The 13,499-nt window shown below is 39.4% G+C and overlaps 1 protein-coding gene across 2 annotated transcripts in view; it reads right to left on the minus strand.

The window, feature by feature from the left end:
* MLLT3 (MLLT3 super elongation complex subunit) overlaps window positions 1–13,499 on the minus strand; it is a 265,175-nt gene that overhangs the window by 69,223 nt on the left and 182,453 nt on the right. For both annotated transcript variants that reach the window (XM_027105946.1, XM_027105947.1), the window contains exon 5: window positions 7,053–7,754. In XM_027105946.1, the coding sequence (XP_026961747.1) occupies window positions 7,053–7,754 (702 nt within the window). The remainder of the gene's footprint in view (window positions 1–7,052; window positions 7,755–13,499) is intronic.

The raw sequence follows: 13,499 nt of genomic DNA on the forward strand, positions 1-13,499 counted from the left end.
CAAGTGAGGAATGTGGCTGAATACATGATCAGTTGATTGACTAGGCTGCACCCTCCTCCATCTGATCACATCTAGCACAGACAACACACAACCAAGCATTAGGACCAGGTCAGGTGAAATATCTCCATGTATCCAACAAAGGTAACTTTCTGCCAATTATGTTAATGAATGTTGTTCCACACTGGGCTGCATCTACCAGAGGAGAATTGCACCCCTTCAGGTATGTTTACTTCCAGTTATAAAATGCAGAGAACAGGAGTCCAGAACGAGAGCCCCCAACCCCCTGCCCCCGGCCAGAGGGTCAGGGCAGCCCTTTAATGAAGGGCCTCTCTAGCTGCTCACTCACCATCCTTACAGACTTTAGAGCTCTTGCATGTGCTGGAATTACAAGTCATTAAAAAACCACTTTGAAAGCACAATAAGGACCTTCTTCTCTGACTGTGACAGCCTTCCATCACATAAAAACCTAAGGACAGTGCTTCAACAGCAGGACATTTACTGCCAGCTCCAGACAGTGTAAGCACAGCAAGGCACAGGGTGGGGCTGGAGGAAATGAGGCACCACCAAAGGAGGGAAGTTTCTTTTTCCTTCTCCTTACTTTTTTTTCTTTTCCAAAGAAACTTCTGCTAAGGTGGTTTGCAGTCTTTACCCTGTATCTGAACCACCACCCACCCTTGGGAAAACCCACTCCATTAGATGAGAGTTCATCTTTCTCTCTCAAGATTTTATCCAGGAAAACAGGTTGGTAAGCCAAACTATCAAGACACGATTACAATTTCATTTCTCACACTTCAGGTTGAAGTGGGCAACATTTTACCAAATGTAGTCTGACCATTTACAAGGAAAGATAATTAAAACTTTTAACTTCTGCACTTTTAAATTACAATTAAATCTCTATAAAGCAAGGTGAAAAAAAAGTGAAGGCAACGATAAGGAAATTACTACCATAACCAAATCTGATCATACATGGTTATTTCAATTTTCTTTTACTGTTTTTCCCCCTTCTCTGCTATGAATACTAAACTTCCTCGTATCACAAAACAAGATCAACTCAATAAACTTCTCTTTAGAAGCAGAGTTACATGAAAAACAAAAACTAGGGAATTACAGGAAGGGTAAAGGATGTTTGCTTTTTTATTCTCGATTAAAGTTTAAACAGGTTAATGCAAAACACAATTACAAACTTTTAGTTGACCCAGATACACTCAAGAGCCTCACCCTTTCTAGCTGCTAGTTAGCGCCAGTGACTAGTAAGAACAGTCACATGCCATAAGTGACCATTATGGCCACAAAAAGATGAATTCCTCAACCAAGAACAGCTTTACCTAAGTTCTTGAATGCAAAATATTCTTAATGCTAACATTTACATACATAACAAAAACAGGCCCTTATCATGTTTTCAGTCTTTGCTAAACGCTCAACCACTATAAAAGTCCTTCCGCCTCCCTCCCCACCCTCCCCGCTGCCTCCTCCCGAATTCTTCTGTAAAGGAAAATTACTGATGGACTTTCATGTGACAATATTAGAGTTCTTTATAAAATGAGAAACATCTCAGGAATTTCAAATCCTATTTAAAAATTACTCTTTCAGTCATATTAATATTAATACAAAGATAAAAGAAGACATCCTAAGAAATGATTTAATAGTAACAGCAATAAAAAAAAAATCTACCAAGTGCCTACTAATGCAGTACTAGGTAAGTCCTTGCCCTTTTTCTCATTTAATTAAAAAGCTAAAAAATCCTGGGAAACTTTGGCTTAACTACTGATTTAAACTGAGATGCTGGGACTTCCCTGGTGGCACAATAGTTAAGAATCCACCTGCCAATGCAGGGGACACGGGTTTGATCCCTAGTCTGGGAAGATCCCACATGCCGTGGAGCAACTAAGCCCGTGAACCACAACTACTGAGCCTATGCTCTAGAACCCACAAGCCACAACTACTGGAGCCCGTGCTCCACAACAAGAGAAGCCACCGCAATGAGAAGCCTGTGCACCGCAACAAAGAGTAGCCCCCGCTTGCCGCAACTAGAGAAAAGCTTACACATAGCAACGAAGACCCAACACAGCCAAAACTGAATAAATAAGTACTTTTTTTAAAAGTTAAAAATCGATAGATAAATAAATAAAACTGAGATGCTCTGTCCTGTATTTTTCCATGTTACATATGCACATCAATATCAAGGCCATATACCTCCTCAAGACAAATTTCAGAGGAATGTGACATATATTCCAAGTACTTTTTCTCTTTTAAAACATTTAACCCACTCTTGAAAAAGGACACTAGAATTCTGCTGTATTTTTTTTTTTTGCGGTACGCAGGCCTCTCACCGCTGTGGCCTCCCCCGTTGCAGAGCACAGGCTCCAGACGCGCAGGCTCAGCGGCCATGGCTCACGGGCCCAGCCGCTCCGCGTCATGTGGGATCTTCCCGGACCGGGGCACGAACCTGTGTCCCCTGCTTCGGCAGGCGGACTCTCAACCACTGCGCCACCAGGGAAGCCCTCTGCTGTATTTTTGAATATCAAAAAAATTTCTTTCAGGGACTTCCCTGGTGGTCCAGTGGTAAAGAATCCACCTTACAGTGCAGGGGACATAGGTTCGATCCCTGGTCAGGGAACTAAGATCCCAAATGCCACTGGGCAACTAAGCCCAAGCATCACACCTATTGAGCTCACACGCCTCAACTAGAGCCTGTGTGTGCTGCAAACTATAGAGCCCATGTGCTCTGGACCCCGTGTGCCACAACTACAGAGCCCATGTGCCCTGGAGCCTGTGTGCCACAACTAGAGAGAGAAAACCTGCACACCACAACTAGAGAAAAGTCCGAGTGCTGCAACGAAGAGACTGAGCGCCATAAGGAAAGATCCTGCATGCCTCAATGAAGATCCTGTGTGCTGCAACTAAGAGCTGATGCAGCCAAAAATAAATATAAATAAATAAGTAAATAATAAGTAAATCTTTAAAAAAAATACTCTATCAAAGCTATATGTTATAAAGACTGCCAGAAGCCAAATCATGTAACAAATGGCTCATAACATTTTTTGTTTTAATTTATTTTTGTCTGCGTTGGGTCTTTGTTGCTGCCCACGCGCTTTCTCTGGTGTGGTGAGCAGGGGCTACTCTTCCTTGCGGTGCGTGGGCTTCTCATCACGGTGGCTTCTCTTGTTGCGGAGTATGGGCCCTAGACCCCACGGGCTTCAGTAGTTGTGGCGCACGGGCTCAGCAGTTGTGGCTCGCGGGCTCTAGAGCACAGGCTCAGTAGTTGTGGTGCACAGGCTTAGTTGCTCTGCGTAATGTGGCATCTTCCCGGACCAGGGCTCGAACCCGTGTCCCCTGCATTGGAAGGCGGGTTCTTAACCACTGCGCCACCAGGGAAGTCCCTCATAACATTTTTGATTAGTATGTTAAGTGATTTACCCAGATTGACTATTTTCACAATAATCCTACACAGTAAAGGCTATTATGATCTCTATTTCACAAAAAAAGAAACTAAGAAATACAGAAGGTCAAATCGTTTAACTAAGATCAATGGTGGAGCGGGGATTCAAAACACAGTCTGTCTGACACCAGAGTGCATACTCCTAATTATTTGATTACTTTACTACCTACCTACCTACATACTCATCAACAAATAAGTGATTCCTCAAAAATCATGCAGGCATATAAACCACGGATGCACCACTTTTTTTCTCTCTACTCACATACAACGTATATAAAAATCATAACTGAGAAGAACTATATGAATCAACGATCTAAGCCTCCCAATCCCTCTTAGTAGCACTGATTTTTATTTTTATATAAAACCTGAATCTAACTTAATTATGGAAAAGCTTCTTTAAAAAGTTCTTCCTTTTAATCGTAACTAACCTGTACCAAGGCAAGATATTTTCTTTACAGACATATCAGGTGAATAACCTTTTTTCCCTGGTCCTTCCCAATTCTTCACACTCATCCAATTTCTTTTTGTGTCCTTTTTCTGTTTCCAAAGTCCATGATCTCTGCCTGCTATGTCTAAAATTACCCTCTACCCCGCCCTCCACAAAAGAACATAAATCTGGCTCATATTCAAATAATGAAGCTGTAAAGGTCCTTCGACAGATCAGGTCATCTGATCCTACTTACTCAGATGCAGACACACTCACCACCAGGACAATGTGAATGGTGCCCCCTGAAGGTGGGCCTGTCCCAAGCTATCCAATCAGTTCCTCGCCAAGGGAGACTACGGGGTGCTTAGTTCTCTCCATTACAATTTCTTCCTGCTCCTTCGGTCTTAACCACAGGAGGGACACCAAGTAGGAGAAAGGCCAAACACAGGCTACCTTTACCACTGGAGAAAGGGAATTTCAGCCCTCCTCTATCCTCCTTCGTTCACAGAAAGTCTTTTGGGCGCTGGATTACTTGGAAACACTTCTGTCAGTTCTCTTCTGTTCTACCACCTATATTTAGAAGATTAAACCAAAGCAGCAACAATAAAAGCATTACTACCAGAAAACTAATAAGGAAAGTACAGTTGTTGGGTTTTATACCCAAATAATACCCAGAAGTCTTTAGAGGCTTTCACATTACAAAAACTCCTGTTATGGTCACTGGATAGGTGGCTCTGACACGTCATGAACCATCTTGAAAATTTGCTACCTACTGTATGGAATTACAATTCTCACTCTTCATTCCAGAAGATCTTGCAAGGTATTGCTTTGGATAAACCTATCAAGTTGAACATGATGTTTAGGAAAAGTCATACCTTATAAATCATATATAAAAGGGAGGGAGCAAGAGGCAAACAAAAATAAGAATACACAGAATTAGCTAAAGAGGAAGATCACCTGTGATAATTTCCTGTAGAAAGCGCATTCAATAGTGCTTTATGAATGCTATTTGATCTTCTCACAAATCAGCAAACATTCAAGAAAGGTGTCTTTCAAAATTTTGATGATGACCTACCATAAGAAATACACACAGCTTCTGAAATAAAATTTTCACAAACCATTACTTACCCATACTAGTTACAATGTATTCTGATTTTCTTTTTTAATCCTGGTGATGACATGCTAAATTGATTTCATGGCTCACTAGTAAATCACAAACCACAATTTGAAAACCTCTGTTCTAGAAAAACTGCAACACGACAGAATATGGAGAGACAAAACTGCTAAACTTGACAATCTTGATAGACTAGTCACACCCCAATAGCATCAAGGAACATTTCAGAGTGATTTGAAATAAAAAGTCAAACATACAAACAACGTTCCAAGGAACATCTACATTAAGAGCAAGTTGTGAATTAAGAGGAGGGGTACAAAGCAAAGAAGGAAAAATAAATGCTTGAGATATTAGGACAAACCCATTAGGCTTTCGTCTCCATTTCACAAACTATCACTCTAAGGTCTTTACCAAACACTGGAACGAATTACTCCATCTCCAGTATTTTATATGCTACTCTGCCTCTAATCTGATTTAAAATTTTGAGATTAGCTATAGAGAGTAGAGAGGGGGGAAGGAGGTGGTCTCTGGATGACTAGGGATCGGTACTGATGCCATGTCCTAAACCTGGCTGCCTTTCTACCCAGAATGCAAATGGAGAAGAGAGAATCTGCTAAGCCCACCTAGCCCTTGCCAGCATTTGAATTAGGAACTTTTGTGGAGCCTCGCTATGGGAAAGAAAGAGAAGTATTCTAAAATGGTCAGCAATTTTTAGCCAGACATCTTCCTTGACCGTTGTCTAGAAATACTGACAACTGAAATTAAAGAGATTACTGGGACCGATCATGACTGATAAGTAACAGTAGAAGGCCAAAGCTAGAGAAAAAACGGAAGTGAGGAGGAGATAACTTCATGGTAAATAATGTTCATTCTCCAGAAATAGAATGGAATACTTGAATTACTAACAGTTCTGTCACTAGAAGTGTAGGGTTTCTTACATTGGTAGGAGGTTAGAATAGGTAACCTGAAATTCCCTTCCAACTCTGAGAAATAGTAATTATGAGTTTAAATATCAGGATTTCCCTGGTGGCGCAGTGGTTAAGAATCTGCCTGTCAATGCAGGGGACACGGGTTTGAGCCCAGATCCAGGAAGATCCCACATGCTGCAGAGCAACTAAGCCCGTGCGCCACAACTACTGAGCCTGAGCTCTAGAGCCCGCGAGCCACAACTACTGAAGCCCATGCGCCTAGAGCCCGTGCTCCACAACAAGAGAAGCCACCACAATGAGAAGCCCGCGCACCGCAACGAAGAGTATCCCCCCCTCGCCGCAACTATAGAAAGCCCGCGCACGGCAACGAAGACCCAATGCAGGCCAAAAAAAAAAAGTTTAAATCTCAACATCAAATAATATTTTGGGGGATTATCAGATGGCCAAATGTTCTTTTAGGAACCCACAAAAGATAATCCTACCCATTAGTAAACCTTGTAATGAAGATATATACAAATCAGTGGCTATACAATGGGGGAAAAAATTAAATATTTCATTTCCAAAATACCACTACCTGGTCTCATGACACATATAAACATCAAAATGTATCAAATCACACATTCTAAATATACAGTATATTGTTATATCAATTTTGCCTTGATAAAAGTATTGAAAAATACTATCACCAGTTTTCAATCTATGTAAACAAATTACTTCATTACACTGATCAAAAAGATCAACATTGTATCTACACCCTAATACTTCCTGTTTCTTTTTAAAATTGATTTTCTGGTGTATTCTAGTTTCATTGCATTCTTCTCACTTTCCTGGAAAGCACAGTAACTAAGCTCTGATAAGCATCTAGATTTTTCTGCTGCTATTCAAATGACCCATTATTATACTCTGGAACATAGCTTTCCTTTAACAACTTAAATCATAGCCTACAAGTCTGCAGATTCCTTAATGATTTCATTTCCTTCTTTCCATTAGTTAAGGAAATTCATTTCTAGGCCATTTCTGCTTCCATGCTACCATCTTCTGGTGCAACTGTCATTCTCCTTCCTCTGTCTTTATGCTGAAGCTATCGGAAATAAAATTGGAAAACTAATAAGGGAAAGGAGGAAAACCAGCCAGGCTACTCACATCAGATTTAGAGGACATATTCTCCTCCACGTCGGAATCATTGGGATCCACAATATCATCAAATGGCGGTAAAGTTGATTTCTTCTTCTCTGACGTCTCACTTTCAATTTTGACCTTTCCCATCTTGCCATGAGATTTATCTTTTATCTGTTTTTTATCAGCAGAACAAGTGAGTATCAGCGGTGGCGCATTAGAAAAACTTTTAAATAAAGCCTCTGAGCTACTCTTTTTCCTTTTTTTGGCTGACAGTTCTTCGGAATCTGCAATGGGGGGTCTTTTACTAGGAGCCTTCTTATCTTGCTGTCCACTGGTGATCGTGAGTAAGTTACTATCTGGTTTTGGCTCTTTCGACATGGGTTTCGGTTCCTTGAAGGCCATCTTAGGAACGATTTTTTCTTCTTTCAGTGGTTTATTTTCTTTGGGTTTCTTAGAGGATTCTTTGGAAGATTTGTTGTGATCCCTGGAAGGTTCTTTGAAGGCACTTTTATGTTCTCTGGAGTCTTTAGAAGGTTTTTCCTTGTGCTCCTTCGTTAATTTGTGAGGCTTGGAAAAACTGCTGCTGCTGCTACTGCTGCTACTGCTGCTGCTGCTGCTGCTGCTGCTACTGCTGCTGCTGCTGCTGCTGCTGCTACTGCTGCTGCTGCTGCTGCTACAACTGCTGCTGCTGCTGCTGCCGCTGGGATGGATACTCCTGTTGGGGTCCTGCGGAAAGGCAGGGAGAAAAGCAAACTCTCAAAACGGAACATCCATGAAGACTAAGAGCCAGTCTCCTTGTACTACAGCTCCTCAAAAGGATCCTCCGTTGACTGCTCCCAAATGCATCGGAATAGAACCCGACAACCTCAATAGAACGGGTGGGAGCAGGGTGGGCGAGCAAGAGTGCGTGTGGGATACTGTGATGGAGGAATTGAATGAGGCAAGCTGTTCTCTTAATCATGACAAGCATGGAGTTCTAACCATTTCAAGTCAACAAATGTTCACTACACACTTGTCCCAGGAGAGACAAAGCTGGATAACACATGGCTCCTACTCTCAGTAACTATGACACATCTATGATTCATGGTTATTGTAGGAGCCACCTATCACAACGAAAGGAACAGAGGAAATTAATTCTGTTGGGGGAGGCAGAGAAGAATAATTCAGAGATTTATGGAGAATTAACACCTCAACGAAGTCCTCAAGAGAAGCAGGTGATTACTAGAAAGGCAAGAATGAAAAGGTACTAGCTCATTCTAGTCCCATGGAGACCAGGGACTAGAATGAACTAAAACAATGAGGGATCAAAGCACAGCTTATATTTAGGGAGCAGCATCCAACGACAGCAAGGATTGAGAAGGAGGTAGAAAAACAGGCCAGAGTCACACAGTGAGGCCAGATAATATTAAATTTTAAATGACTTTTTAATATAAAGAATCACAAGACTGAAAAAAGAAATAAAATAAGTCTCAATTTTAGATAAAAAGCAGGTTTTTTTCCTGACCAAACTTCAGTTAAGGAACACATCTCCCATCCACTAGCAACAACAACAACGACAACAACAAAAGGGAAGAAAAAAGAAAAGAGAAGTCTAAAAGAACAAAGATTTCACCTAACGGTCATCAAATGGACTGAAAAGTCTTTGGCAATCATGTTGTGTAATCATGATGAAAGAGTTAATCACTGCCTATTTCATTTTAAATGTGTCCAATTTTTTCACTCATATAAACACCTCAGAATATATAACCTATAAATAAGCTTTCTATCTAGGAACACAATCTAAGTCCATACTTACCATGTTTCTGAACCTCAGTCATTCACATAGTAAGAATAAGAAACGGAAGTAGATCCTGGACATGCAAAAATCCACACCAATACTAAAAGAAGAGCTCTTTCTTGTTTACTTCCACCTCCTAATGGAACCAAAGACAATTAAATGTCCAGATTTTCAACTAGAATTTACATCTTCAGGCCTGTTATGTTTCACCTCTAACTTACCCACTTAAGTCCAATGATATGTAAACCAATACTGTATTCCTTAAATATCTAGCAGGACACAGGAAAGACAGTAGGCAAGGGCCATGCTTTTCATGAAAATGAACAATCTACTAACTGGGGCTATGCAAAAAAACAAAAACAAATATATATAGATTAACATCATAAAGCCATACCCAAAATGAAAAATTATTGTTCTATGTTAGTGGGAATATGTATTTTTTATTACAAAAATTTTTGTCTTATTTGCTCCAAAATGACATATACCAATTATTCCATTTATTTTTCCCAAGTGAGCATTTGGTTTCAAAATTCTAAAATGGATAAAGTTACTAAGACATGTTTTTGTCTATTAAACTGGATAATTCCTTACAAAACACCTTAATCTGAGATTTAAAAGCAGAATGCTAAAGATAGTACATATTCATATTACTGAAAGGACATTATTTTATAAATTCTATTATAAGACATTTCCTGGCATGTTAAGCAATACTATGAATAATTAAAATAAAGTATTATGGACAAACTAAATTAAGAGAGAACAGTTTGAAATCTAATATACTTGAGGTTTTTTTTTAAATTGGTTTGTTGACCCACTGAATTTTGTCAATTTGCTAATTATGGCTCTAGAACACCCAAGCACTGCTGTTTAATATTCAACCTTCATGGAGTATTATACACATTTTTATAAATACACAAATTTAAGCTACCAACATATTTTCTAGCATTAAGCATTTAAAAATATAACATTTCAGCACACACACAAAAAATGACTTCTATACGGGTCCTTCCATGATTTATTTTTAAAATCCTTTTGTAGGACAAACTGAATTCTTAAGGCAAAGTACATAGTGGTATACGACACAGATTCTTGTGTCATAGAAAGTTCAAGTTCTCATATTAATTACATACATATGATGTTAAGTACAAAACTCAAGAAATTTTATAACTTTACTCCCCATGCTGGTCTAGGTATTAAATGCCTACTGTCACCTTTTCACCCACCCAACAAATCTTGGTATAAGCAAGTGACCCAATTATTCTTGTTCCTTCCACTTTACCAAAAAGCACTCTTTAAGCTAAAGCAACTCAAGAGTTAACAAGGGAAACATATTCCATAAAAACATCCAAGACAAAAATTTAGAAAATAGGGGCTTCCCTGGTGGCGCCGTGGTTGAGAGTCCGCCTGCTGATGCAGGGGACACGGGTTCGTGCCCCGGTCTGGGAAGATCCCACATGCCACGGAGCAGCTGGGCCCGTGAACCGTGGCCGCTGAGCCTGCGCGTCCAGAGCCTGTGCTCCGCAACGGGAGAGGCCGCAACAGTGAGAGGCCCGCGTACCGCGCAAAAAAAAAAAAAAAAATTAGAAAATAACAGAAACTGAGAGAACAGTTTCTATTCTTGAGGGCTACGTTTTCTTTGGTCTGGGCCTGTGATAAATGGCAAAGTTCAAATGTACATCACCTGCCTCCATAGACTTACATGTAATAAATGTAAAACAGAGGCTTAGAAACAACGTCAGGAATTAAATTGTTACTGACACAGAATAAAAGCTTTCACTGATTCTCAGCCTATCTATCCCATACAAACTGAGGATCAAGTCACTGGCTTTTAAATTTTTTTACTGAACTATTAACGTCAATATTAAGTGCCACTAAGCAGCACAGACTAATTACCATTCAGCCAGTCAACTCCAGCGGCCAACAGGTAGTGAGTGGGGCCTGAAGAATGTGACCTTGGGATTATAAGCATCTTGAGAGAGAACTGGTGTAGGGCTTGGTCTGCTCTGGATATCAAGCAAGACCCAGAAGAGTTCTACACATACATAACTGCACAAGTGTGGCCAGTCTTCCTGGCCCCAAAAGTGCTCAGGGGGCATTCAAGAGGAGAGAGAGTCCCCTCTACGCCTGAAACTAGGAATGCAAGAAGACCGGAAGGAAGGGACAAGGTCCTCCAAGTACACATGAAATATACAACGTGCCTGCTGCTATAGCGCAGGCTGAGATGCCTGGACCTTCCATCCCCTATAGGATCCCCTATAGGATTAAAACAAACTAAGGTCCCCTAACAGCTCAACCTGAACCCCAATGCACATATAAACAACATACCTAATGACAGGAGACAGTGGGAGAGAGCAGACCTAACAGATCTCCTGAAGGATAGAGACAAAATACTGAGGCCAAAAATAGTATGACTACTTAAGGAGAGTCAAGTAGAGAGCAAAAAATAATTTCTACAGAATTTTAGAAAATTAATTAGATGAAAATTTAAAGAAGTAAAATCTTTAAGCTGAATAATTCAGTAGATAAATTAAAAGAGAAGATGGGGTCTAACTGATGAATTAGAGTGAATGAAGGACCAACTGGAAGAAATCTCAAAGCATAAACTGAAAATCAAAGAGATGAAAATCATAAAGGAAACGAGAAAGGACTTGAAGAACAGTTTAAGGCAACATAACTAACACACCAACTATAGGAAAAGTTCCCAAGGAGTCTCCAGATGGGGGAAAAGGAAAATATATTAAAGTAATATGAAAGAAAATTCCCATGAACTAAAGAAGAGACTGAATTACAAATTTACAGGGCTCTCCAAGATCCAGCCAGGACTAATGAAGGGAAAGGCACATGTTCAAGAACATCACACTAAAATTCCTAAGCTTTAAGGATAAAAAGAAAACCTTACAAGCTACCAGAAAGAATAATTACTTAATACTAAAAAAGAATCAAATTAACAATGGACTTCTCATTTGTAACACTGGAATTAAAAAGAAAGAACAGTAACATCTAGATTGCTAGGAAAAAAGCAGTACAAGCCAAACATCCTTCAGTGGGAAAGTAGTGTTTTCCAAAATTTAAGGATTCAAAGATCACATTAGCTACCACTCCATCTAAGGAAAGGACTTAAGAAGGGATTCTAATGGAACAATAACTGAATCAGAAATGAAACCTTTCATGTAAGAAGAAACAGGAGTGCAATTACTTTGCCTTCTATACAGAACTAAATCTAAATGGATAATGAACTATATGGAATATGTAACGTAAGTGCTCAATATGAATTTTTGACAAACGTCTAACAAAAATCTGGAAAAATTAAATTATCTCCAAAGAAATTTAGGAACATTAAAGGAGAGGATTAGTGTGTGAAGGTGAAGGAAAATGTTGGTATCATTATTCATGTTAAAGTAGGGGGGAAAAATTGGATCTATGAGCAATTGAAAAGGAAGGTGGCCAATAATGAAATGGAAAAGTACAGAACAACTGACACACAAAGAAGGGGAAACTGGGATATGAATATCAACTTGAAAATATAAGCCAAATTTTTTTAAAAATGTAAAAAGTCACAAATATAAATAAGGAACAAGATAAAAAAGTAACAACATCAGGCATCACTCATTAGAATTTAAAAGAAATCTGAATTCTCCCACTAAAAGACAGGCTGTCAGATGAGTTAAAAAGACAAAGGTCAGGGCTTCCCTGGTGGCGCAGTGGTTGAGAATCTGCCTGCCAATGCAGGGGACACAGGTTCAAGCCCTGGTCTGGGAAAATCCCACATGCCGCGGAGGAACTAGGCCCATGAGCCACAACTACTGAGCCTGTACATCTGGAGCTTGTGCTCTGCAACAACAGAGGCTGCGACAGTGAGAGGCCCACGCACCGCGATGAAGAGTGGCCCCCACTCGCCACTACTAGAGAAAGCCCTCGCACAGAAACGAAGATGTAACACAGCCAAAAAAACAAACAAAAAAAAGACAAAGGTCATATACAGACTGCTTATAAAAAATGCTTAAAATTGAATGACTGAGAAAAGTTTAAAATAAAGGGAAGAGCCAAGAAATATCAGCTAAATGCCCCCAAAGGAAAGCATGAGTGTTATACTAATATCACACAACGTGAAATTCAAGGTTAAGATGACCAAACAGCATAAACAATGTAAAATTTAAGTTACATAAAGCAAAGGGTATTGAATATGCAAGAAAAACTTGAAAAATATTTCAATGAAATAAGAAATTAGTACAGCTTTGTCAGAAATAGACAGATCTAATAAAGTTAAATGAATATATAGTGAAACTGATTCATACAATCCACACACTTGATTTAATAATTAAATAGAAAACGTTCAATCTCTTGAATAAAGCTTACAATTTTACACGTGCCCATGGAACACTGACAAAAATCAATCATAAAGGTATCATAAAATGAACTTAAAATAATCTTTTAAAAATATCTGAATAGATTGTATTGGCTGATCATACTCTAATAAAATTAGAAAAATAAAGACAAAAGAAATCAGTCAAAAGAAAATAATGATAAGACCATTTCATACAAAAAATCTAGGGGCACAAGAAAACATATGCTCAAAATAAAATATATTGTCTTTATCGCATTTATTATTTTTAAAAGGAGAAGAGGAAAGGAAAGGAGAGAAACCAGGCATAAAAATACACTTTGCACCCACTCTGAGAAACTAGAAGAGGATC

Source organism: Aethalodelphis obliquidens, unplaced genomic scaffold, assembly GCF_003676395.1.
Source record: "Aethalodelphis obliquidens isolate GAN/ISIS:26980383/991018 unplaced genomic scaffold, ASM367639v1 scaffold7, whole genome shotgun sequence".
In the NCBI taxonomy this organism is placed as follows: domain Eukaryota; kingdom Metazoa; phylum Chordata; class Mammalia; order Artiodactyla; family Delphinidae; genus Aethalodelphis; species Aethalodelphis obliquidens.